The sequence below is a fragment of the Triturus cristatus genome, chromosome 6 (assembly GCF_964204655.1).
Source record: "Triturus cristatus chromosome 6, aTriCri1.1, whole genome shotgun sequence".
NCBI lineage: Eukaryota > Metazoa > Chordata > Amphibia > Caudata > Salamandridae > Triturus > Triturus cristatus.
Genome location: NC_140589.1, coordinates 1,846,110,956 through 1,846,138,257, shown reverse-complemented (window position 1 = coordinate 1,846,138,257; position 27,302 = coordinate 1,846,110,956). Strand labels below are relative to the sequence as shown.

Sequence of the window (27,302 nt, the reverse complement as noted above, 5' to 3'; positions counted from 1 at the left end):
GTCGCCCAACGGAACTCCTGCCCCCGGACATCCATGTATCACGGGACCGAACCACCTCCGGCTTCCCCGGCCGGTTCAAGCCGCCATCTTGGGCCCTGCACCACGAGGCCGCGTGGCCTCGGCCCGACCCTAACCCTGGGCCTGGCCGGCCCCGACATCCCGGCACCACCCTCCACCCAGGAGGTGAGCGGATCACTTGGCAGGGCAATGGGAGAACGAAGTGTCAAGAGCTCTTCCCCCGCCAGGTGCCGATCGCCTCCAGCTCCCCCAGGCGCTGGCTCCACCCCCTGCTGGGTGTCTGGACACCTTCATCCCGGGCCCTCCGACCTCCAAGTGCGAGGGTCCGGACATCAAAGGGCGCCTGCCCTATAACTGGGGCAGCTCCGGAGCAGGAAGGCAGTTGTATCCTGGAGTCGAGAGACACCGAGAGAACTCAGCCTTGACGGACTACTGGCGCTGCCGTAGCCCGCTCTTGTGAACCATCGTCCTGCCTGCTGGCGCTGCCGCGGCCTTCTGCAACATCCATCCTAGTCGGGACCTGCTGGCGCTGCCGCGGCCCGTTGTAACGACCATCTTCGTCGGGACCTGCTGGCGCTGCCGCGGCCCGTTGCATCGACCATCCTCACCGGGACCTGCTGGCGCTGCCGCGGACCGTACATCGACCATCTTTCCGGGACCTGCTGGCGCTGCCGCGGACCGTGTACCGACCATCTCAACCGGGACCTGCTGGCGCTGCCGCGGCCCGTACCAACTAAACCACCAAGCTCGAGGATTGTGAGCTAGTCATCATCTCATCCGACCTACCTGACTGGTAGACAGACTGTCCCGCTACCCCTTACCCTGCTTTGAGAGACTTGAATCGAGGGGACCCCTGAGTCCAGACCTCCTTGTACCATTCAACCGTACCTTAAGAAGTGCTTATAAAGAACACTGAACCTTATCCGTGTGTGGTATCTGTCTGTGGGGGGGAAGTTACTTGTCTGTACGATCGCTGGAGACGGCTCTCCCCGGAGACCTCTCCTCCTGACCCCGGCCGACCCTCCCGGTCCGTCTACCCTTTCTAACAGGCAGGGTGATTAATGAAGTCTTCCCAGAGTGATGTTCTTGTCTACATGGAATGGAGTCACAACCTTCGGAAGGAATGAGAGACAGGTCTTGAGAACCAGCTTGTACAGATAGAAAGAGATATAAGGAAGGTGCGCCGAGAGTGCCTGTAATTTGCTGATTCTACTGGCCGATGTAATGGCCACTATGGAGGCCATTTTTAAAGTCAGGTGCCTAAGAGGCAAACTCATGTGGTGCACACATGAGCAAAGTGAGAACTAAATTGTGGTCCCGCTGAGGCATTATGGGTGGTGTAGGGGGAAACGTATGTTGCAGGCCTTTAAGGAACCTAGCCACTATAGATGACTTAAAGAAAGAGGGCTGGTCCGGCAACTGCAAAAATGCCCAGAGCAGAGCTCTGCTGGGCCAAGGATAATGCAAACAATAGAACTTGAGATAGGGATGTAGAAATGGGATCAATGTTGTGGGAGGCATGCCATGATACAAACTTGTACCAAGCCTGGTGTATACAGACTTGGTTGAGGGACTACCGGCTGCCAGAATAGACTTACAAACTTCGGGAGAAAGGTCACAAACTGTTGCCGCTCAACCTACATGCATGAAGGTAGAGAGTGAGCAGGTTTGGGTGCAGAACCCTCCTCTGTTGCTGTGACAGGAGATCCTCTCGAAGAGGCAACCTGACTGGAGGACCCCGATACCACTCTCTCCGTGCCCAATCAGGAGCCACAAGGATGACTTGGGGCCAGTCGATCCCGATCTTCTTGAGAAGGCGTACAGGAGGCCGTAGCTCCACTTGAAATAAAAAGCCTCTCTGACCGAGAGTCGCCTTGGAAATTCTGCCACGCAAAACTGCTGACATTGGGCATTCTCGATGGTGGCAAACAAATCTAACCAAGGCACTCCCCACTGCTGAAGGGCCCTTGCATCACCTCCGAATTAAGACGCCATTTGTGATCCACTAAGCATCTGCGGCTGAGTTAGTCTGCTCTGGTGTTCAAAGAGCACACCAGGTGTTGAAACAACTGGGAAATGCCCTCATGTTTCAACCATGTTCAGAGACACCAGGTTTATTGACAAATGAACACGACTCCACCTCGCACTGTTTATTAGAATACCACATGGCAGTGGTGTTGTCCGTGAACACCTGCACCAGTCTTCCCTTTATCAAAAGGAGAAAGGCTTTCAGTGCCAAGCAAATCGCCCAGCACTCCAACAGGTTGATGTAGTCATCGGACTCTGCCGGAGACCAGAGGTCTCTGATCACCACCTCTCCCTGGTGGCCAGCCCAGCCAAAGAGTGATGCATCGGTCACTACAGTCAGCTCCGGGTTGGGAAGGAAGAGCGATCTACCACTAACTCACTTGCTAGCCACCACTGCAAATCTTTTCCGATTCAATCAGAGATCTGAACCATATCAGAAAGATTTCCCTAATACTGCGCCCACTGGGACTTCAGTTTCCACTGCGGAGCCTGCATATACCATCAGGCATGAGTAACAAGCGAGATGCAGGAGGGCGTAAAGCCCAACAGCCTCAGAGTCAGTCTCATCGAAATCTAGGAAAAAGGCGGAAACATCAGAATCAAAGCCTGAATACCCTGGAATCATCACTCAGGATAGACCCAAAAGAGCACTGTGTCCAGAACAGCTCCAATGAAAAGAAGCGTCTGAGAGGAAGTCCGTTGTGACTTCCCCATGTTGATAGTGAACCCCAGCAAATGCAGGAGAATCACTGTAGTCTGAAGGTAGGAGACAACTGTGAAGAGAGCCTGCCTTCAGCAGCCAATCATCAAGTTCGGAGAAGATTGGAATTACCAAGCTCCGAAGATGAGCTGCAACCACCACCACCACCACTTTGGTGAGGCCAAAAGGGAGCACAACAAGCTGAAAGTGCTCTTAGCCCACTGTGAACTGCAGGTAACATCTGTGGGCAGGCAGAACAGGAATGTGGAAGTATGCATCCTGCAAGTCCAATGGTACCAGGTAGTCTCCTGGATCAAGGGCAGACAGGACTTGGGTGAGTGTGAGCATTTTGAATTTCTCTTTCCGCAAGAAGTTGAGAAGGCGCAGATCTAGGATAGGACAAAGTCCTCCATCGTCCTTTGGCACCAACAAGTAGCAGGATTAACAACCACAACCTAACTCTAATGGAGGCACCCTCTGCCTTGGCCAAGAGAGCCTGCACTTCTTGCCAGAGCAATGAGAGGTGGTCCTCTGTCATCCACTAAAGGGAGGGAGAAGCCCCTTTGAACGATCTGGAGAACCCAGCAGTCTGATGTCACTGACCCCAAGTAGAGCTGGTGATGGTGTATCCTGCCTCCCACTGTATGCATGTGATGGTTACAGGGCAAACTGAAAAACTGAAGAGGCTTGGATGCAGCACCTGCCGGGGGGGGGGGGGGGGGGGGGGGGGGTGGCATGACTTAACCACTGGTTGCCTGCCCCACTCGGTCTGTGGGACCCACGCTCTTGGCGACAAAAAGGCTGTGAAGCCTGTCGGCCGTGGCAGCTGGGAAGGTAAGGGTGTGGTTGGAGACGCCTTCCGTGGCCACAAAAGGGACAGAAGGCAGATTGGGGTTGGCGAGGGGCATAGACAAGCCCAAGGACCTGGCCGTAGCTCTGTTGTCCTTAAATCGCTCCAGAGCTGAATCATTCTTTTCTCTAAAGAAGTGAGAGTCATCAAAGGGCATGTCCATGAGGAAAGACTATGCATCCTCTGAAAAAGCAGTTCTCAGCCAGGTATGGCACCGCAAGCCCACGAACAGGGAAAACCCTCAGCAGAGCGAGTCGGTCAGGTCAAGCCCACACCTTATGGTAAACTTTACTGCATCTCAATTGTCAACAATTGTCTGGGTGAGTATGGCTTGAGCCTCCTCCGAGACCATTGGCAGCACTTGCACAACTGAGTCCCATATTGTATGGGAATAATGGCCCAAAAGGCACGCAGTGTTCACCGACCACAGTACTAGGCTGGCAGAAGAGAACATCCTCCTGCCAAAGTTGTCCAGACTTTTGGATTACCTATTCAGTACAATGGTAGGGAACGCGCCCAGGTTAATCCTGGATGTAAAGGCTTGGACCACCAAGCCTTCCAGGGTGGGGTGCTGGGTGAGGAAACTGGGTTCCACCGGGGCAGGGTGTTGGCAGCTGGCAATCTTCCTATGCACCAGAGCCCCTGTGCAGGGCTTGGACCAGGCCCCAAGCAGAACAACTCTAAGGACTTCATTAAATGAGAGAAGAGGTTTAGAAGGGGAGACTCCCGGCTGAAGCACCTCTGTCAGGACCTTTGTCTTGATTGCCACTGAGGGCAACTGAAGGTCCAAGACCTCACCATCTCAAAAGAGGGTCCCTCCTCTGTAGCCACGGTCGGAGGAGACCAGGCCAGTGTCAGGCGAGGTGTTTAACCCAGTTCCTTATACCTGATCTCATGTTCCTGTTCTTCATGGAACTGGTCACCATAAGGATCTGTAAAACCCTTCCATTTGTTTTCCTCTCCAGGTCTATCAAGTAAATAATTCACTGGCTCTGCTCCGAGAAACATGGACACGAAGTCGGTCAACACCTCTCAGGCTCAGTGTTGGGAATCACGATTGGGGCTGCATCGCTGAGGGGATACGGCAGCACTGGAGCAGGCATCAAGTAAGGTCTCTGTCTCACCAACGGCTCCTCTCTGGATCCAGCAGGGGATCGATTGGGCCCGACTGGGGCCCAAAGTGAACCCGCCAGCATGGATCCAGTAGGGGCGACTTTCGTGCCTACAGGGGGCTTGAAAGCACTCCAGAGGGGCCCAGCCACCCAATTATGAGGCGCGTGACCTCAGAAAACCCTTTCCACTCAGTGGGGGGTCTTGCCAACTCTGAAATAATCAGAGCAGTGGGGAGCGGACCTGGATTCAGGTTCCGGTGACTGCAGCGCCTGAATTGCTGAGGCTTCCGCTTCTTGTCAGAAACGAAGTTAAAGAGGTCTTCGACTTCTTGGCCTTTGTGTGTTTGTGGGACTTACTCAGCAATTTTGTGTACGATGACTACAATTCCACATGAAAGGGGCCTCCAGGGTCATGGAGTCAACCGGCATCAGGTGGCAAGGAGCTAGAGGGAGCACTCCCTCAGTGCCTTGGGGTGCATTACGCGGCAGTCGTCTCAGACCTCGGAGTCATGGTCCCGCTCCAAGCACAACAAACACACCAAGTGAGGGAGTCTGTCACCGACATATGCCAATGACAGACACCACATGGTTTGAAACCAGCTGGTTTCTTAGGTGACATGACTACATACCAGGAGAGATCTCAAAACAATTAGACAAAAAGTCGCAAAAAGACAGTAAAAAAGTGACTGGGTGGTAGCTCTGACTGGATCAACTGATTTCAGCACGCTGAGGTGGCGCCTATATAGGTCAGAAGGTTTGTCTTGGTCTCTGCAATGGGAAGCTTAAATTCCAACACTTTTGTGACTCTGTGGACTACCACCACAAAAGAGACACCTTCTTCTGTCAAAGGCCACGTTAATGAGTCCAAATGTATCTTAGATAGTATTCAGGCCACTGGTGCTCTGTACATTTATATATAGGCCAGCATCTGTCCAATGAGGAGGGAGTAAATTATCTGCCTCCCTCTCATCATGGGGAATGTTCATTAGTACTGGCCCCGACGGAGCTAAACTGCTTGCGTATGTTCCAAAGACGTGTTCTGTACTTTGGTTATCTCAAAAGGGGTCATCAGCAAAGCAAAGACAGGTTCAGGGGCTTCACAACTGTATGCGGAGCAGCACTGGAGCAGAGACCGGCACCAGAGCGAACATGTCTAGCATGTCCAGGTATGGAAGTAAGGGCCAGGACTGTCTGGGGACATGGTGAGGAACATATGTGGTCAGCGAGATGCAGGGTAAGCCCCAAAGGTCGAAATCAGATTGGCAACCTTGTGGTTGCATGGGGCCAGAAGCACTAGAGAGGAAACCAAAATGGTACCCAAAACGTTGCTGCTTGGTCTCCCCTTGCTGTGTGGTTATGATGGCCCGGGGATCTCAAGCGTGCCAGGCAAGAGATGGGCTACAAGTCAGGCGAGGAGTTCAGGATCGGGTCCTTTGCATGTCGACTACACAACTTCTCACTGAGGTGGAAGTGACAAAATTGAGAAGAGTCCCAACTGGACTTCTTCCATTTATGACAAAACTTGTCCTTAGACCTTGCCTTTAACTTACCCACCAGTAGCGACTTGGAGCAGACTGGCACCTGGAAGTGGAGTAGGCCCAAGACTTTGAGCATGATCTGCCCAGTTTCTTGTTCAGGACAACTTACAGTTTCGCCTCCCACTCCCTGGTGGACTTCGAGTGCATCAGAGAGTATTTGTCAATCGACATCATGGTTGGACCCTAGACACCACAGACAGATGTGCAGATGCCTGACTGGCATCAGAGTTCTGCAAGCATGGCATGGAATGAATCCTATGGTCTTTAGGGCAGACATTTTTCTAAGCACACGGCTGTGAAACAAACGCTTCTGAAGTCAGTAAAACAACAAGAAAAAGGGGTGGGCTGCGGTACGCGTTGAAGGCACACAGAAAGTAAGAAACTAACGTCAACGCACAGATGTCAGAGTCACTGGGAGGTTGCTAGCGAGTCAGTGCAAGGTCTTCAGCAAGGAGGTGCGAGGTTGCCGTGGAGTCCAACAGCACCACTGTCAGTACACAGAAACAATAAATGGAAAACTTTCAGATACAGTATGGTCTCTAGGGGAATTCAAAAGGTGAGGAATCTGTAGTAGGAACTATCCATTAGAATATCCCACAGCAGAAGGGCTATTGGGTAGATATATCCCACACTGGGAGGGCTACTGGGAACGGAGTTCCCACAGTGGGAGGGTTACGGGGGACAGAGATCCCAAGAAAGAGGTGTGGCACAGCGGCCAGTGCTGCTGTCTCCAGAGCACGGGGCTCACAGTTCATTCCCCGACGGCTGCTCAGACCAGCATCATGTGACTCAATAGTTCACTTAATCTATCCGACGGCCCCCAGCGCCTTGAAACCCTTAAGGGTTTGCGCTTTATTATTATTAGTAGTATGAGGGCTACTGGGTACAGTGATTCCACAGTGGAAGGGGTACTGGGTACAGCGTTCCCACCGTGGGATGGCTAGTGAGCAGATAAATACCAGAGCAGAGAGGACAGCGGGTGGAGGGCACAGGTGCTGGGCTCCCATGAAGAGAGATCCCATAACAGCAAGGCGACCTCAATGAAATCCCATAACAGGACAGCGAGTGGGTGGGAAGGGAGATTCCATAGTGGTAGGAATAGCCCGAAGAGCGATCCATCCCATAACAGGACAGCGAGTGCGTAGATGGATTCCATAGCGAGAGGGCTTGTGGTAGACGGTTTCAGTACCCAGGAGGCTAGCAGGAAGAGCTAGGGATAGGGGGCAGAGGGATTCCATAGCAAGAGGGCTTGTGGTAGAGGGTTTCAGTACCCAGCAGGCTAGCAGGAAGAGCTAGGGATAGGGATAGGGGGCAGAGGGATTCCATAGCGAGAGGGCTTGTGGTAGAGGGTTTCAGTACCCAGCAGGCTAGCAGGAAGAGCTAGGGATAGGGATAGGGGGCAGAGGGATTCCATAGCGAGAGGGCTTGTGGTAGAGGGTTTCAGTACCTAGCAGGAAGAGCTAGGGATAGGGGGCAGAGGGATTCCATAGCAAGAGGGCTTGTGGTAGAGGGTTTCAGTACCCAGGAGGCTAGCAGGAAGAGCTAGGGATAAGGATAGGGGGCAGAGGGATTCCATAGCGAGAGGGCTTGTGGTAGAGGGTTTCAGTACCCATGAGGCTAGCAGGAAGAGCTAAGGACAGGGGGCAGAGGGATTCCATAGCGAGAGGGCTTGTGGTAGAGGGTTTCAGTACCCAGGAGGCTAGCAGGAAGAGCTAAGGACAGGGGGCAGAGGGATTCCATAGCGAGAGGGCTTGTGGTAGAGGGTTTCAGTACCCAGGAGGCTAGCAGGAAGAGCTAAGGACAGGGGGCAGAGGGATTCCATAGCGAGAGGGCTTGTGGTAGAGGGTTTCAGTACCCAGGAGGCTAGCAGGAAGAGCCAAGGACAGGGGGCAGAGGGATTCCATAGCGAGAGGGCTTGTGGTAGAGGGTTTCAGTACCCAGGAGGCTAGCAGGAAGAGATAGGGATAGGGGGCAGAGGGATTCCATAGCGAGAAGGCTTGTGGTAGAGGGTTTCAGTACCCAGCAGGCTAGCAGGAAGAGCTAGGGATAGGGATAGGGGGCAGAGGGATTCCATAGCGAGAGGGCTTGTGGTAGAGGGTTTCAGTACCCAGCAGGCTAGCAGGAAGAGCTAGGGATAGGGATAGGGGGCAGAGGGATTCCATAGCGAGAGGGCTTGTGGTAGAGGGTTTCAGTACCCAGCAGGCTATCAGGAAGAGCTAGGGATAGGGATAGGGGGCAGAGGGATTCCATAGCGAGAGGGCTTGTGGTAGAGGGTTTCAGTACCCAGGAGGCTAGCAGGAAGAGCTAAGGACAGGGGGCAGAGGGATTCCATAGCGAGAGGGCTTGTGGTAGAGGGTTTCAGTACCCAGGAGGCTAGCAGGAAGAGCTAGGGATAGGGGGCAGAGGGATTCCATAGCGAGAGGGCTTGTGGTAGAGGGTTTCAGTACCCAGGAGGCTAGCAGGAAGAGCTAGGGATAGGGGGCAGAGGGATTCCATAGCGAGAGGGCTTGTGGTAGAGGGTTTCAGTACCCAGGAGGCTAGCAGGAAGAGCTAGGGATAGGGATAGGGGGCAGAGGGATTCCATAGCGAGAGGGCTTGTGGTAGAGGGTTTCAGTACCTAGCAGGAAGAGCTAGGGATAGGGGGCAGAGGGATTCCATAGCAAGAGGGCTTGTGGTAGAGGGTTTCAGTACCCAGGAGGCTAGCAGGAAGAGCTAGGGATAGGGGGCAGAGGGATTCCATAGCGAGAGGGCTTGTGGTAGAGGGTTTCAGTACCCATGAGGCTAGCAGGAAGAGCTAAGGACAGGGGGCAGAGGGATTCCATAGCGAGAGGGCTTGTGGTAGAGGGTTTCAGTACCCAGGAGGCTAGCAGGAAGAGCTAAGGACAGGGGGCAGAGGGATTCCATAGCGAGAGGGCTTGTGGTAGTGGGTTTCAGTACCCAGGAGGCTAGCAGGAAGAGCTAAGGACAGGGGGCAGAGGGATTCCATAGCGAGAGGGCTTGTGGTAGAGGGTTTCAGTACCCAGGAGGCTAGCAGGAAGAGCTAAGGACAGGGGGCAGAGGGATTCCATAGCGAGAGGGCTTGTGGTAGAGGGTTTCAGTACCCAGGAGGCTAGCAGGAAGAGCTAAGGACAGGGGGCAGAGGGATTCCATAGCGAGAGGGCTTGTGGTAGAGGGTTTCAGTACCCAGGAGGCTACCAGGAAGAGCTAGGGATAGGGGGCAGAGGGATTCCATAGCGAGAGGGCTTGTGGTAGAGGGTTTCAGTACCCAGCAGGCTAGCAGGAAGAGCTAGGGATAGGGATAGGGGGCAGAGGGATTCCATAGCGAGAGGGCTTGTGGTAGAGGGTTTCAGTACCCAGGAGGCTAGCAGGAAGAGCTAGGGATAGGGGGCAGAGGGATTCCATAGCGAGAGGGCTTGTGGTAGAGGGTTTCAGTACCCAGCAGGCTAGCAGGAAGGGCTGGGGATAGGGGGCAGAGGGATTCCATAGCGAGAGGGCTTGTGGTAGAGGGTTTCAGTACCCAGGAGGCTAGCAGGAAGATCTAAGGACAGGGGGCAGAGGGATTCCATAGCGAGAGGGCTTGTGGTAGAGGGTTTCAGTACCCAGGAGGCTACCAGGAAGAGCTAGGGATAGGGGGCAGAGGGATTCCATAGCGAGAGGGCTTGTGGTAGAGGGTTTCAGTACCCAGCAGGCTAGCAGGAAGAGCTAGGGATAGGGATAGGGGGCAGAGGGATTCCATAGCGAGAGGGCTTGTGGTAGAGGGTTTCAGTACCCAGCAGGCTAGCAGGAAGGGATAGGGGGCAGAGGGATTCCATAGCGAGAGGGCTTGTGGTAGAGGGTTTCAGTACCCAGGAGGCTAGCAGGAAGAGCTAGGGATAGGGGGCAGAGGGATTCCATAGCGAGAGGGCTTGTGGTAGAGGGTTTCAGTACCCAGGAGGCTAGCAGGAAGAGCTAGGGATAGGGATAGGGGGCAGAGGGATTCCATAGCGAGAGGGCTTGTGGTAGAGGGTTTCAGTACCCAGGAGGATAGCAGGAAGAGCTAGGGATAGGGGGCAGAGGGATTCCATAGCGAGAGGGCTTGTGGTAGAGGGTTTCAGTACCCAGGAGGCTAGCAGGAAGAGCTAGGGATAGGGACAGGGGGCAGAGGGATTCCATAGCGAGAGGGCTTGTGGTAGAGGGTTTCAGTACCCAGCAGGCTAGCAGGAAGAGCTAGGGATAGGGGGCAGAGGGATTCCATAGCGAGAGGGCTTGTGGTAGAGGGTTTCAGTACCCAGGAGGATAGCAGGAAGAGCTAGGGATAGGGGGCAGAGGGATTCCATAGCGAGAGGGCTTGTGGTAGAGGGTTTCAGTACCCAGGAGGCTAGCAGGAAGAGCTAAGGACAGGGGGCAGAGGGATTCCATAGCGAGAGGGCTTGTGGTAGAGGGTTTCAGTACCTAGCAGGAAGAGCTAAGGACAGGGGGCAGAGGGATTCCATAGCGAGAGGGCTTTTGGTAGAGGGTTTCAGTACCCAGCAGGCTAGCAGGAAGAGCTAGGGATAGGGATAGGGGGCAGAGGGATTCCATAGCGAGAGGGCTTGTGGTAGAGGGTTTCAGTACCCAGGAGGCTAGCAGGAAGAGCTAGGGATAGGGATAGGGGGCAGAGGGATTCCATAGCGAAAGGGCTTGTGGTAGAGGGTTTCAGTACCCAGGAGGCTAGCAGGAAGAGCTAGGGATAGGGATAGGGGGCAGAGGGATTCCATAGCGAGAGGGCTTGTGGTAGAGGGTTTCAGTACCCAGGAGGATAGCAGGAAGAGCTAGGGATAGGGGGCAGAGGGATTCCATAGCGAGAGGGCTTGTGGTAGAGGGTTTCAGTACCCAGGAGGATAGCAGGAAGAGCTAGGGATAGGGGGCAGAGGGATTCCATAGCGAGAGGGCTAGTGGATAGAGAGACACAACAAAGATCTGACATGAAATAACCTTGCTTTAATGACTAGTTTTAAAACACATCTCCCTTTCAATAATTAACAGGAGGGGTCCTGCAAGAGGGGAAGAAGTGTGTTTAATGTCATAAGTTAATGGCATAATTGTTACTATCAGTCTGGCGTACACAATAAAGTTTCTGTGGTATTCTGCTCCTATTGCCATGTATTTCTTCCTGTGTGTTCTGTGCCCTGCTTCTCAGCCAGAGTGAGTGTGATGCCAGTGTTCATGTGTGCCTGGTGGAGTGAATGTCAGTTGTGTGTGGGTGGAGCAGCTGGGCTGCACCCTACCTTACTACTTACAATACCTGTAACCTATGACTCTACTTGAAACTGAAGAATAAACTTTCATTTTGTTTCACCATCTACGCTGCCTCCCCTCATTCTTACAATTCTACAGTTTTCTGTTCAAAAACTGAGAAAATACAAGTCTACTTTGGGGGCACCATGGGACAGACTGACAAAAACTGATCCCATAAAAGGCATCATAACAGAAGACGCGCATGTTCGTGAGTTATCCTGCCACCTTGTGGCTGGCGCGGGTATCACAAGGCATTGCATGGACTATGACTGGTGTGGCATGAGAGCCTCGCCCGCTTCGGGGAGCGCCGACGTTAGTGCGGGGCTTAAAATGAGGATTTGTTGTTAGCTTTTTTTGTACAAATCAATCACTGTATTTGTGTACATTTACAAAGAGGCAACGCAATACATTTACGCCTGCAAATGGGTAACATCGTAGAAGGAAGCGCTGCTTGTCCATGGTGGGGGGAAAGTAGCACAAAAAACAGATCCTGCACACTGACGACATTTCCTACTCGTCGTTTAAAAAAACAAGGCCTTTGGAAATAAAGAAAACACGGCATTTTAGTATGTAAATTACCCAACGGAAATGCAACCCAAAGGGATGCAGGGCGGCTGTTCAAAGGATAATAGCGCCACCTTGTGGGCATTTTACTGCGCACACGGGTTCCTCCCTAAAATACAGTTCTAAGGGTCTGCATGGGCGCCGCTGGCAGAGTGTGGTCGCATTGGCTTACCACACTGTCTTGGGGCCTGGATCAGGAGTACACGTGCTAGTTAGTACTTGGTAAGTCAGAGGTGCATTTCACTTCAGTGGCACAAAAGCCACAAACACGGCTGCACCAACATGCCTGGCACATCCCCCATTTTCAGAGCCAGTGACTGTGCAGAGAGCTAGTTAGCACAAGCTTGAAAGACTGGGGCATTCATTGCCGCACTCAATGTCGATCCAAATCCTGGGGTCCCACCTCACTGGATTAACAGTTTCAAAATCCTGATATAATATGACATTATTACACAAAACAGGACAGGCACGCCCGAGCATGTGATCATTTCTCTTTATTAAGACAATTTAGTTGGTAAAAGGAAACATTTACTGCGTCCTCAGAACATCAATTCGATGTCCAGCCTCGATAAAGAGCCAATGCGTTTCAACCCAAATACAACCGGGCTTCATCAGGGCGGTAAACAACGAGCAAATCCGGAAGTGCAACGCATTCTCCCCGGGTGCCAAAATTAACATCCTGTGTGAGGAGAGGAAAGCTTGGAATCTTATTTATTTGTAGTCCTACGTGAAGAAAAAGAGTCCTTGAACAATAACAAAACCCCGCTGTACTTGCAGTTGTAGTAGAGCGTTGTATGACATAATAATTATGTCTTCCAGGCCGGTCAGAAGCTTTAGGGCCCGGGGGTGAAACCTCTTTGCAGATACAACTCTGGTTTGCAATCAAAGGTGCACAGCCTGCATGTTTCATAATTAAACACCTTTCCAGTAGCACTGCATGGCTCCAAAGAGCACAGGGGCCCAGGAGAAAGAGCCCCCACATGCCCCCCCCCCCCCCCCCCCCCGAGATGGCCCTGATATTTATTACATGCCTGCGCTGACACGGTTTTCTGAACTCGCCCTACCCCACATGCTTCTCTCCCCTCCACTTGCCACCAGGCCGCTGTGTGCGTTCCCAAACCCTCTTCACTTCATCTCAACTCCAGTTCCTTAATCACGTACAATGGCGCAGAGACGCTCGCTTGCATCGCTTTGAATAAAGAAGACAGTATGGACGCCGGAGTGCGGCCACCGGGTGGGTTAGACTGCCCCCTTCTTGTGGATAGTGGCCAGACACTGGCGCTACATGTACCTCAGGACCAGTGAACTCACGGAATTCCCTAGCCAGCTCTGATGGTGATGCATCATCGGGCCAGGATGTGACCCTCAATCATAAGGATCCAGGCTAGAGTCTGAAGGACCTCGTCCGTCTCTGAGGGCCTTTGGGTTCTGGAAAGGGTCGAGTGTGCAGAGTTTACTGCTCCGCATCAAGCTTCAGACCTTGAAAAGGGACGGGCGTGAAGGACCAATCACATACCTGGAAAACGCTTCCTCAAGGTCCTCCTCTTCCTCGTCGTCCTCCTCCTGCAGCAGAAACAGGGAGAAATGAATGAAGAAAGATTAGCACGAGACCAACATCCTCAGAGCCCATCAGTATCCACACCTCAGGATCACAGCCCCCAGACCAACAACCTCCACTCCGAGGAGGAAACTGAGCTACGACCAAAACAGGGAGGGATGAAGAAAGATTAGCACAAGAACATCCTCAGAGCCCATCAGTATCCACACCTCAGGATCACAGCCCCCAGACCAACAACCTCCACTCCGAGGAGGAAACTGAGCTACAACCAAAACAGGGAGGGGTGAAGAAAGATTAGCACAAGAACATCCTCAGAGCCCATCAGTATTCACACCTCAGGATCACAGCCCCCAGACCAACAACCTCCACTCCGAGGAGGAAACTGAGCTACGACCAAAACAGGGAGGGGTGAAGAAAGATTAGCACAAGAACATACTCAGAGCCCATCAGTATTCACACCTCAGGATTACAGACCAACAACCTCCACTCCGAGGAGGAAACTGAGCTACGACCAAAACAGGGAGGGGTGAAGAAAGATTAGCACAAGAACATCCTCAGAGCCCATCAGTATCCACACCTCAGGATCACAGCCCCCAGACCAACAACCTCCACTCCCAGGAGGAAACTGAGCTACGACCAAAACATGGACGGATGAAGACAGATTAGCACAAGAACATCCTCAGAGCCCATCAGTATCCACACCTCAGGATCACAGCCCCCAGACCAACAACCTCCACTCCGAGGAGGAAACTGAGCTACGACCAAAACAGGGAGGGATGAAGAAAGATTAGCACAAGAACATACTCAGAGCCCATCAGTATTCACACCTCAGGATTACAGACCAACAACCTCCACTCCGAGGAGGAAACTGAGCTACGACCAAAACAGGGAGGGGTGAAGAAAGATTAGCACAAGAACATCCTCAGAGCCCATCAGTATCCACACCTCAGGATCACAGCCCCCAGGCCAACAACCTCCACTCCCAGGAGGAAACTGAGCTACGACCAAAACAGGGAGGGATGAAGAAAGATTAGCACAAGAACATCCTCAGAGCCCATCAGTATCCACACCTCAGGATCACAGCCCCCAGACCAACAACCTCCACTCCGAGGAGGAAACTGAGCTACGACCAAAACAGGGAGGGATGAAGAAAGATTAGCACAAGAACATCCTCGGAGCCCATTGGTATCCACACCTCAGGATCACAGCCCCCAGACAAACAACCTCCACTCCGAGGAGGAAACTGAGCTACGACCAAAACAGGGAGGGATGAAGTAAGATTAGCACAAGAACATCCTCAGTGCCCATCAGTATCCACACCTCAGGATTACAGACCAACAACCTCCACTCCGAGGAGGAAACTGAGCTACAACCAAAACAGGGGGGGTGAAGAAAGATTAGCACAAGAACATCCTCAGAGCCCATTAGTAACCACACCTCAGGATTGCAGCCACAGACCAACAACCCTAACTTCAGGAGGAAACTGAGCTACAATAAAAATATGAGTGGATAAAGAAGGATTAGCAAAGAACAACATCCTCAGAGCTTATGAGCAATCAAACCTCAGGATTACAGACAAACAACCTCCACTCCTAGGACCAAACTGAGCTAAAACCAAAACAGAGAGGAATGAAAAAAGATTAGCACAAGAACATCCTCAGAGCGCATTGGTATCCACACCTCAGGATTACAGACCAACAACCTCCACTTCGAGGAGGAAACTGAGCTACGACTAAAACAGGGAGGGATGAAGAAAGATTAGCACAAGAACATCCTCAGAGCCCATCAGTATTCACACCTCAGGATCACAGCCCCCAGACCAACAACCTCCACTCAGAGGAGGAAACTGAGCTACGACCAAAACAGGAAGGGATGAAGAAAGATTAGCACAAGAACATCCTCGGAGCCCATCAGTATTCACACCTCAGGATCACAGCCCCCAGACCAACAACCTCCACTCCGAGGAGGAAACTGAGCTACGACCAAAACAGGGAGGGATGAAGTAAGATTAGTACAAGAACATCCTCGGAGCCCATCAGTATCCACACCTCAGGATTGCAGAACAACCACCTCCACTCTGAGGAGGAAACTGAGCTACAACTAAAATATGAATGAATAAAGTAAGATTAGCACAAGAACATCCTCAGAGCCCATCAGTATCCACACCTCAGGATTACAGCCCCCAGGCCAACAACCTCCACTCCGAGGAGGAAACTGAGCTACGACCAAAACAGGGAGGGGTGAAGAAAGATTAGCACAAGAACATCCTCAGAGCCCATTAGTAACCACACCTCAGGATTGCAGCCACAGACCAACAACCCTAACTTCAGGAGGAAACTGAGCTACAATAAAAATATGAGTGGATAAAGAAGGATTAGCAAAGAACAACATCCTCAGAGCTTATGAGCAATCAAACCTCAGGATTACAGACAAACAACCTCCACTCCTAGGAGCAAACTGAGCTAAAACCAAAACAGAGAGGAATGAAGAAAGATTAGCACAAGAACATCCTCAGAGCGCATTGGTATCCACACCTCAGGATTACAGACCAACAACCTCCACTTCGAGGAGGAAACTGAGCTACGACTAAAACAGGGAGGGATGAAGAAAGATTAGCACAAGAACATCCTCAGAGCCCATCAGTATTCACACCTCAGGATCACAGCCCCCAGACCAACAACCTCCACTCCGAGGAGGAAACTGAGCTACAACTAAAATATGAATGAATAAAGTAAGATTAGTACAAGAACATCCTCAGAGCCCATCAGTATCCACACCTCAGGATTGCAGCCCCCAGGCCAACAACCTCCACTCCGAGGAGGAAACTGAGCTACGACCAAAACAGGGAGGGATGAAGAAAGATTAGCACAAGAACATCCTCAGAGCCCATTGGTATCCACACCTCAGGATCACAGCCCCCAGACCAACAACCTCCACTCCGAGGAGGAAACTGAGCTACGACCAAAACAGGGAGGGATGAAGAAGTATTAGCACAAGAACATCCTCAGAGCCCATTGGTATCCACACCTCAGGATCACAGCCCCCAGACCAACAACCTCCACTCCGAGGAGGAAACTGAGCTACGACCAAAACATGGAGGGATGAAGTAAGATTAGCAAAAGAACATACTAAGTGCCCATCAGTATCCACACCTCAGGATTACAGACCAACAACCTCCACTCCGAGGAGGAAACTGAGCTACAACCAAAACAGGGAGGGGTGAAGAAAGATTAGCACAAGAACATCCTCAGAGCCCATTAGTAACCACACCTCAGGATTGCAGCCACAGACCAACAACCCTAACTTCAGGAGGAAACTGAGCTACAATAAAAATATGAGTGGATAAAGAAGGATTAGCAAAGAACAACATCCTCAGAGCTTATGAGCAATCAAACCTCAGGATTACAGACAAACAACCTCCACTCCTAGGAGCAAACTGAGCTAAAACCAAAACAGAGAGGAATGAAGAAATATTAGAACAAGAACAATTCCATCGGTATTCACATCTCAGGATTACACCCACAGATCAACAGAGAAATCTGAGCTAAAACCACAACATGAGTTAATGAAGAAAGATTAGCACGAGAACATACTCAGCTACCATCAGCATCCAAACCTCAGGATTACAGGCCAACCACCTCCACTCCTAGGAGGAAACCGAGCTACAACCAAACCATGAATTAAATGTCAGTAGCTGAGGTGGGCGGACCAACAAATTAGCAGAGAGAACAGAACCCGAACTGCACCCAGGGTCTGGCATGGCTCTAAAAGCCCGTGAACAAGCAGAGCCATTACAATATTTGGCATGTAAATCACACAACAAAGGTAGTGACTGTAAAATCAAAAACTATTTCTTTAACTCGCAGAAGCATTTCACCTTCATAAATGAGATTGTATCACTGCACTGAGAAGCATTTATTATAAGTGATAGTTCTATACATTAACTTAGAAAGATTCACTTCAGTCTCCCCATCCCCCCATCAGGATGACAATGCCATTAGTGAACTAAGAGATAAAACAGTTATCATACGTAACCTATATGCGGCCTACATTCTTATAATACACGCAGCAACATTGTAATCTAAAAAAACAAACAAGAGATTTTTGAACAGCACACATCCTCAACTTACATATTTCAAGGGGCTCTTATATGTAATACTGAAGTAAAAGAAGGCTCGGTGAAAATAAATATTTGCCTAGGATCACACAATTTGGTCAAGCGGAAAGCTGCAACTCCCAGGCTATCTGGTTTCACATTGTGCAATTCAGCTACTGGATGGGCATACATTTTTCCATTTTTACTTCAAAGGTCACTGCCTACGCATTACATTTTAAGTGCAGGGGGCCAATGCTCGTGTGCAGGCAGCGGCCACACAAAAGAACAGTTGTATTTGAGATCGAGGACACCCCAAGCTCAGCCTCAGCGAGACACCTGGCTTGAGCTTTCAGTGGCCCACCCACCTCTAGCCAGGAGCCACTCTGGGCTTCGCTGTCCATCTTAACCATGCTGCTGTGTGAAGGACCCTAAACGGGCGGCTTCTACAGGCGTGGCACTGCTGTGGGGAAGATGCAGTCTAGACGAGCACATCACAGGCTAACAGTGCTCGTTGCTCCTATGTGGAGACGGACAGAATATGGATGACTCCTACAGGTTAAGTATTCAGACACTTGGTGGTGTTCTGTTGAGAACACTATACAGACGTCTCCCACAGGCTCAGTCTTCATACACTCGGTACTGCTCTGTTAAAAACACTATATGGGTGAGTCCTACAGGCACAGGTTCAGACACTTGATGCTGCTCTGTGGAGACAGACTGAATATGGGTGACTCCTACAGGCTGAGAGTTCAGACACTGGGTGCTCCTATGTGGAGGCAGGAGGAATGTGGGTGACTCCTACAGGCTGAGTGTTCACACACACGGTGCTACTCTGTGGAGAACACTATATGGGCGACTCCTACAGGCTGTGCTCAGAAGTTCTGTTCTGCTGTGAGGATGTGCATTCTACAAAGGCGATTCTAACAGGCGCTCAGTGCTGCGATGTGGAGATGGATAGCACGCAGACAACTCCTACACGGTCAGTCTTAAGACTCGGTGCTGCAGTGTGGAGACGGGCAGAGTATGGGAGATTCGTACAGCTTCCGTGTTCACTGAACCACGCAGTACTGTGAGAAAGACAAAGCACGGATAGCGTTTGTAGCCTCAGTGTTGAACAAATCTATGTGTGCAGGGACGGAAAAAGCATGTACAGCTGCTGTGGCCTCAGCGTTCACCACAGAGTGCTGTGCGGCGGACAAAGCAAGAGCAGCTGCTGGGGTCTCAGTGTCCACCACAGAGCGCTGTGTAGAGGACAAAGTATGAGCAGCTGCTGGGGTCTCCGTGTTCTCCACAGCTTGCTGTGCGGAGGACAGAGCATGAGCAGCTGCTGAGATCTCAGTGTTAACCAAAGAGTGCTGTGCAGAGAGCAAAGCACAAGCAGCTGCTGTGGGCTCAGCCTTCACCACAGAGTGCTGTGCGGCAGGCAAAGCACGAGCAGCTGCTGGGGTCTCCGTGTTCACCACAGAGTGCTGTGCAGAGGACAACGCATGAACAGCTGCTGAGATCTCAGTGTTCACCACAGAGTGCTGTGCAGAGGACAAAGTACGAGCAGCTGCTGTGGTCTCAGTGTCCACCACAGAGGGCTGAGCAGGGGACAAAGTATGAGCAGCTGCTGAGATCTCAGTGTTCACCACAGAGTGCTGTGTAGAGGACAAGTATGAGCAGCGGCTCTGGTCTCAGTGTTCACCACAGACGGCTGTGCAGAGGACAAAGCATGAGCAGCTGCTGGGGACTCAGTGTTCACCACAGAGTGCTGTGCAAAGGACAAAGCATGAACAGCTGCTGAGATCTCAGTGTTCACCACAGAGTGCTGTGCAGAGGACAAAGTACGAGCAGCTGCTGTGGGTTCAGCGTTCACCACAGAGTGCTGTGCGGCGGACAAAGCGCTAACAGCTGCTGGGGTCTCAGTGTTCACCACAGAGTGCTGTGCAGAGGACAAAGCATGAACAGCTGCTGAGATTTCAGTGTTCACCACAGAGTGCTGTGTAGAGGACAAAGTATGAGCAGCTGCTGAGATCTCAGTGTTCACCACAGAGTGCTGACGCTCCACGTTTAAGGGAGAGGCAGTATCTATACGAGGCTAAGAAGTATTCCTGAAAGACCTAACATAAGGAAAGTCCAACAAAGCGAGTTTTCAATATTGTCCTGGAATATAGCGGGTTTTGAGCGACAATTAAAAAAGGCCGGGGACAAAATTATGAGCTTTCGGCAAGATCAATGTGTAATATGTTTACAAGAAACCTGGCATTCCGAGAATTTAAATATACAAAATTTTATAACACATGAAATCCAGGCAAAAAACACGCCTTTGGAAGAGCAAGCGGAGGATTGGCGATTTCAATAAGTACCAAATTATGTCTGATAAGTATAAAACTCAAAACATCATCTAAATATATATTGCCAGTTATTTTAATACATCAAAACCTTACTAAATGTTTGATAATTAACATTTATTTCCCTCCTCAATTAGTGAAAAGTAGCTATCAAGCGACACTAAACAAATTGGAAAAAATAATGGCAATGAATGAACACATGGTAGTCATACTAACGGGAGATTTTAATCAGACTCTGTTGCCCCTGGCGGATAATCCTGTAACCGGGGATGAACCAGATATGGCTCACAATATTCCGCAAGTAGAATTTCCTTCACAAAACAAGGTAAAAAAGATTGGTACCTCTTCTAGAGATACATATGTCTTGTTGACTGATCTAGGATATAGCGCTCTCAATGGAAGACTAAAAGATGATCAACCAGCTTTCTTAACATTCCGTGGGCCAATGGGGTCTTCTATTATAGACTTTACATTTATCCATTACGCCCATTTTTACTTATGTAAAAAGTATACTATTATACCTAGAGTCGAGAGTGACCATGATCCTCAAAGGTTAGTCATCAGCATCAAGCACGATCATTGGGAGACTCACACAACGGCCAATAGTGGAAGATTGACCGCTGTAAATGGGAAAAGACTTATCTGGAACAACAAACTACAAATGAAGGCATCAAAACTGGAAACAACCATGACAGCCTATACCGAGAAAGACATGATTGTATTAAAGTCTGGAGACAACTGGTCGTATGCCTGGCAATCTATTTTTAAAAATATATTATCCAGTCTTGTGGCAAGTATACAAGAGCCGCAATTAAATGTTAACGTAACAAAGAGTTCAAAATTAAAGGAATCAAAGAGAATCTATCGTAAGGAGATGCGTTGTATCTTAAAACTTCCAATTTCGAATGAGAGGAATATGAAAATACAAGACATAAAGAAAGTATTTAAGAATAGGAACTTACAGATAAAGCGGGATAGTGTGGATACGGCTTATGCTAAATTATATCATGCTATTTCGACTAGGAATGAGCGAGCTTTTTGGTCCCTGGTGGGACATGGCACAAATTCGCATAAACAGCCAGACGATTTTTTTGCCTCAAGTCATATGTGGGAAAATCATATTAAATCTTTATACAAATCATCTGTAATAAGTGAATATATGACAACTAACTCGGATGGTTCATTTGCAGAAATAACCAAAGATGAAATTGTCAAATTAATAGAGCGTTCTCGCTCATCCAAGGCAGCAGGACCCAATGGTATCCCTATCGGCTTGATAAAATTTAACATAACATTTCGGAGTGCGATGTTAAAACAGTTGTTCCTACAGGTAATTCAATGCGTAATGATACCATCTTCCTGGAAAGGAGTGATTATTCACCCGATTTACAAGCGAGGTCCAAAAGAGGTTCCGTCCAGCTATAGACTAATAGCGCTGCTGGATTTTGAAGGAAAACTGTTTGCGAAGCACCTCCAAAATAAATTAAGGGCATGGGCGCAGGAAAAATCATTAATACCAATAACGCAAACTGGATTTCGCTTAGGGTATTCGACCCTTGATAACATTGTTTTACTGGCCATGATAAGAAAAAAGGCAAGCTTGCAGAAAATAACATTATACACCTGCTTTGTGGACTATTCCACAGCATTCGACAAGGTCAACAGGCAAAGGTTGTGGAATAAATTAAGAGCATGGGAGGTTGAACCTTTTATCATTGCCCTGCACTCGGATACATGGGTCAGGGTGAAGCTGGCTCATGATAATACACTATCACCAAAAATGGATACCACTAACGGTCTTAAACAAGGCTGTGTCCTTGAGCCTTTATTATCCTCCTTGTACATTGCAGATATCGACTCGGTGTTAAGTTCAGATATGGGTGTGGCACCTAAATTAGGGGACAAACAAATACCATACCTAGCATACGCCGATGATTTAGTCATTTTATCCTTAACTCCTAACGGATTACAGCATCAACTGAACCAACTAGACACATACAACAAAGTGAATGGTCTGATAGCTAAACTATCTAAAACAAAAATTGTTATGTTTGGACGGCCTACACAATCAAAAACGTGGACTCTTGGAGAAAATCCAATCGAGGTAGTGGATCAATATAACTACCTCAGCGTAACATAAAACAAAAAGTTATCATGGTTGTTAGACCTGGCACCTTGGCGTGGGTCTCCCTTCCATTTTTTGCTGTTGACTCATATGTTTTTGCTAGTGTTAGTTGCTCAGGGCACTGTGCCACTGCTGTCCAGTGCCACAGGGCAAGTGCTCCCTATTGTAAATGAATGTATGATTTGTGATTCCATGATTGGTTGGTTTGGTTTACCTGTCAGACTCTAGTACAGTGCACCAGGAGTGCCCAGGACTTGTAAATCCAAATGCTGCTGGTGGGCTTGCAGCACTGGTTGTGCCACCCACAGAAGCAGCCTGTAAAAGTGTGTCTAAGGTCTGCCATTGCAGAGCCTGCGTGCAGTCTGGTACTGTCATGCTGACTGGGCAAGTGCACCCACTTGCCAGTCCCTAAACCTTCCCTTTTCTTCACATTAGACACCCCTATGGTAGGCCCAAGGGCAGGGTGCTTTATAAGGATAAGGTAGGACATGCCCTGGTGTGTGTGGCATGTTCTAATAGTGAATTACACCCATTTTCGTTTTTCACTATTGCAAGGCTACCCGTTCTCCATAGACCAGAATGGGCAGTTTGGTTATTACATCTTATAATCTTAACTGACTCCGGGAACATGGTAGAAATTCGAATTTTGTATGCCTGAACTCAAAATGATAAAATACATCTTTTAGTGAAGTTGGTTTTAACATTCTGTGTTTGAAAATGCCACTTTTAGAAAGTAGGCATTTTCTTGTCTAACCATTCAAACCTGCCTCTGCTAGGCTGTGTATTCCTTGTCTGGAGTTTGAGTGACAGGGCTGGGGAATTCCAGGAGACAGGGTGAGGTGTCCCAGTGGTGAATAGAGAGATCTGCATCTAGATGGGAGGGAGGAGCTGCACCTGGGACCTGAATAGGACTGTCCCTTCCCTCCACAATGCTGGCTCCACCTCCTGTGGTGCGTCTGATGTCTCTGCCCTGCACTCTGAAAAGAAAGGAGTCAGGTAAACAAAGTGCTCCAGGACTGACCAGAACCGGTTTGAACAAGGCAAAGGCTCCTCTGCCTTCAGAGGACAAAGGATTTTGGGGTATAAGTATTGGGACCCTTATCCCAAGAATTTAGATCACTTTGGGAAAACAAGAAGAAACCTCTGCTGAGGAGAGGAACCAAGAAGAAACTGAGGAGAGACTATCCCTGAAACTGGGGGATTGGCCTGCAGGGGCTGCCTACTGCCACAGAGAGGAGAAAGGAACGTTGTGTGTACTTTTGCTCAACTTGTGAAGGATCTCCAAGGGCTTGGAAAAGAGCTTGCCTCCTGCTGAAGTCTCAAGAACAACAGACTTCAACCACCAGCTCCCCAGAGTTCTTTGGAAGTGCCTGCTGCAGTTTAGAGGCCTTCTGAGGGACTGCGTGTCGCAAGGACCTGAAAGCGCGACTCCAGAAGGAGAAGCGTGCCGCCGTCTGAGCCGCTGTCGTCGCATCGCGTAAAGTGGTGACGCCACTGCAGTTGTCGCATTGAGCGGGAGCGCCTCGCATCATCGAAGAAGTGTCTCGCAATGCCGAAGAAGCGTGTCGCCATCGCAGCCATCGTAGCTGATGCATTGCCCCGCATCAAGAGAAGAGTCTCGCATCGAGGAAGAAGTGTGTCACCGTCGCAGCCGCTGCATCTTGGATGACGCTGCTGTAGCTTTCGCATTGCACCGCATCAAGCAAAGCGCCTCGCATCCCCGGAGAAGCGTGCCGCCGTCGGAGCCGCTGTTGTTGCATCGCGTAAAGTGGTGTCGCTGCTGCAGTTGTCGCATCGAGTGGAAGCGTCTCGCATCGTCGGAGAAGAGTGTCGCCGCCAAAGCCGCTGTCGTCGCATCGCGTAGAGTGGTATAGCCACTGCAGCTGACGCATCGAATCCTCTCGCAACATCAGAGAAGCGTGGCGTATCTGGAAGATCTTCACGTCTTTATTTCTTTGCACCAAACTTTCATCACATCACCATCGTTGCAACACTTTCGTTGCCCTGCGTGTCGCATCTAAAGGTACATTGACTTAAAGTGTCACATTTAATAACTAAAGAGAACTAAGCTAAATTCTACCATCTAAAGAAACAGTATTGTGTATTTGTGTCGTTTAATGGTCTTGTGGTAAATCTATATAAAGAATACTTATTTTTGATATAAAACCTGTGTGGTGACTATCTGTAGTGTTGTCACTTGATTACTATATGTGTTCACAAATGCTTTACACACTGCCTCTGAGATAAGCCTGTCTGCGCGTGCCAAGCTACCAAGGGGTGTGAGCAGGGGTTATTTTAGGAGTGTACCCCCTTACCCTGACTAGAGGCGAGGGTACCTATTTGTCACAAGTGCATACCTGTGCCAACTAGAGACCCCCAAGTCTAACAACGATTAAACCATACGGTCTGTAAAAGTGTAAAATCTATAACTATTACAAAATCAATTGTGAGATTCATGAAACTGTGCGGAGGGAATGCAATTATCCCATCTCTAAAAGCTTTACAGATGAAAATGATTCTGTTTCTATTGTACGCATCTCCTGCCATGAACAAGAAAGTCATTTTTGATTTTGAAAAATGCTTCATGAAATGCGTACGCACCATACTCCATTTACGACAGGCTACTCCACATTGTATGACACGGTTGGAATTTGGCCTAAAATCTCTGGAAATGCTCCATGAGATCAGTTGTGTTAACTACATTATCGATTGTGCTAAGGCCGATTCATGCACATTGAAACATCTAATAATTGAGGAACTCCGGAGAGAAAAGTAAGAGATCTGCAGCTTTCTACTATAATGATGGAAATAGACTTTTATGAACTGCCTGATATACAGGAGATGGGACGAATGACCAGGGATGTGCGGAAAAAAATAATATGTAAAACACTAAAGTTAGCACAGTGGAATTCAGATCGTCTATAAGCAGGGAAATATAAACACACAGACTTAATAATTGATACATATACCTTGCAGGCTCAAGAATACTTGAGATGGAATTTGACCAGCTTCATTAAATGGAAATACCTAAGGTTCAGACAATTCTATATTCCGATAAGGGAGTTTGAAGGGACTTGAAATAAGGCTCTTAAAGATACTCAGGGATGTTGGCTTTGTGGAACCGGCAAGGAAACTCTTGAACATTTAATATGCATCTGCCCGAGACTTTAGCCCACACGGAGGTTATGTTTACACCCCATGTTTAATAATGCCAAACTACAGAGGCTATACGTTACTGTTTTAGGCTCACAGGGGAAAGTGCAATCAGAAGGATGGTCCAGTTTTTAGAACATGCTTATAGAACATTACTTGACTAGATGGTTTTTATTGGATCTGTATATAGATGCAAAGACAGGTATCATGACCAATGTATATCTTCTTTATATGATATTACGTATGGTAAATATGTGATTGATTTATTCTATTTTTATGCTGCTTATTTTCTATGTATTGTAATCAAATGATTAATGCAATAAAGTATTTTTTACTACTACTAGAGGGCAAAGTATGAACAGCTGCTGTGGTCTCAGTGTCCACCTCAGAGTGCTGTGTAGAGAACAAAGCACGAGCAGCTGCTATGGTCTCAGTGTTCACCAGAGAGTGCTGTATAGAGAACAAAGCACAAGCAGCTGCTGGGGTCTCAGTGTTCACCACAGAGTGCTGTGCGTCGGACAAAGCATGAACAGCTGCTGAGATCTCAGTGTTCCCCACAGAGTGCTGTGTAGAGGAAAAAGTATGAGCAGCTGCTGGGGTCTCCGTGTTCTCCACAGCTTGCTGTGCGGAGGACAGAGCATGAGCAGCTGCTGAGATCTCAGTGTTAACCAAAGAGTGCTGTGCAGAGAGCAAAGCACAAGCAGCTGCTATGGTCTCAGTGTTCACCATATAGTTCTGTGCAGAGGAAAAAGCACGAGCAGCTGCTGTGGGCTCAGTTTTCACCACAGAGTGCTGTGCAGAGGACAAAGTACGAGCAGCTGCTGGGGTCTCGGTGTTTACCACAGAGTGCTGTGCAGAGAACAAAGCACGAGAAGCTGCTGTGGGCTCGGTGTTCACCATACAGTGCTGTGCAGAGGACAAAGTACAAGCAGCTGATGTGGGCTCAGTGTTCACCACAGAGTGGTATGCAGAGAACAAAGCATGAGCAGCTGCTGTGGTCTCAGTGTTCGCCACAGAATGCTGTGCAGAGGACAAAGCGCGAGCAGCTGCTGTGGTCTCACAGCTCACCACAGAGTACTGTGCAGAGGACGAAGCATGAGCAGCTGCTGTTGTCTGAGTGTTACCCATAGAGTGCTGTGCGGAGGACAAAGCACGAGCAGCTGCTGTGTTCACCACAGAGTGCTATGCAGAGGACAAAGCATGTGCAGCTGCTTTTGTCTCAGTGTTCACCACAGAGTGCTGTGCGGAGACGGACAAAGCATTAACAGCTGCTGTGGGCGCAGTGTTCACCATACAGGGTAGTGCAGAGGACATAGCATGAGCAGCTGCTCTGGTCTCAGTGTTCACCACAGAGGGCTGTGCAGAAGACAAAGCAAGAGCAGCTGCTGTGGTCTCAGTGTTCACCACAGAGGGCTGTGCAGAAGACAAAGCAAGAGCAGCTGCTCTGGTCTCAGTGTTCCCCACAGAGTGCTGTGCGGAGGACAAAGCACGAGCAGCTGTGGTGGTCTCTGTGTTCACCACAGAGTGCTGTGCGGAGGACAAAGCACGAGCAGCTGTGGTGGTCTCTGTGTTCACCACAGAGTGCTGTGCAGAGGACAATGCACGAGCAGCTGTGGTGGTCTCTGTGTTCACCACAGAGTGCTGTGAGGAGGACAAAGCACTAGCAGCTGCTGTGGTCTCAGTGTTCACCACAGAGTGCTGTGAGGAGGACAAAGCACTAGCAGCTGCTGTGGTCTCAGTGTTCCCCACAGAGTGCTGTGCGGAGGACAAAGCACGAGCAGCTGCTCTGGTCTCAGTGTTCACCACAGAGTGCTGTGAGGAGGACAAAGCACTAGCAGCTGCTGTGGTCTCAGTGTTCCCCACAGAGTGCTGTGCGGAGGACAAAGCACGAGCAGCTGTGGTGGTCTCTGTGTTCACCACAGAGTGCTGTGCGGAGGACAAAGCACGAGCAGCTGTGGTGGTCTCTGTGTT

The 27,302-nt window shown here is 49.8% G+C and overlaps 1 protein-coding gene across 2 annotated transcripts in view; it reads right to left on the bottom strand.

The window, feature by feature from the left end:
• LOC146822173 (low density lipoprotein receptor adapter protein 1-like) overlaps positions 1-27,302 on the bottom strand; it is a 307,556-nt gene that overhangs the window by 14,351 nt on the left and 265,903 nt on the right. For both annotated transcript variants that reach the window (XM_085613310.1, XM_085613309.1), the window contains exon 8: positions 13,583-13,629. In XM_085613310.1, the coding sequence (XP_085469436.1) occupies positions 13,583-13,629 (47 nt within the window). The remainder of the gene's footprint in view (positions 1-13,582; positions 13,630-27,302) is intronic.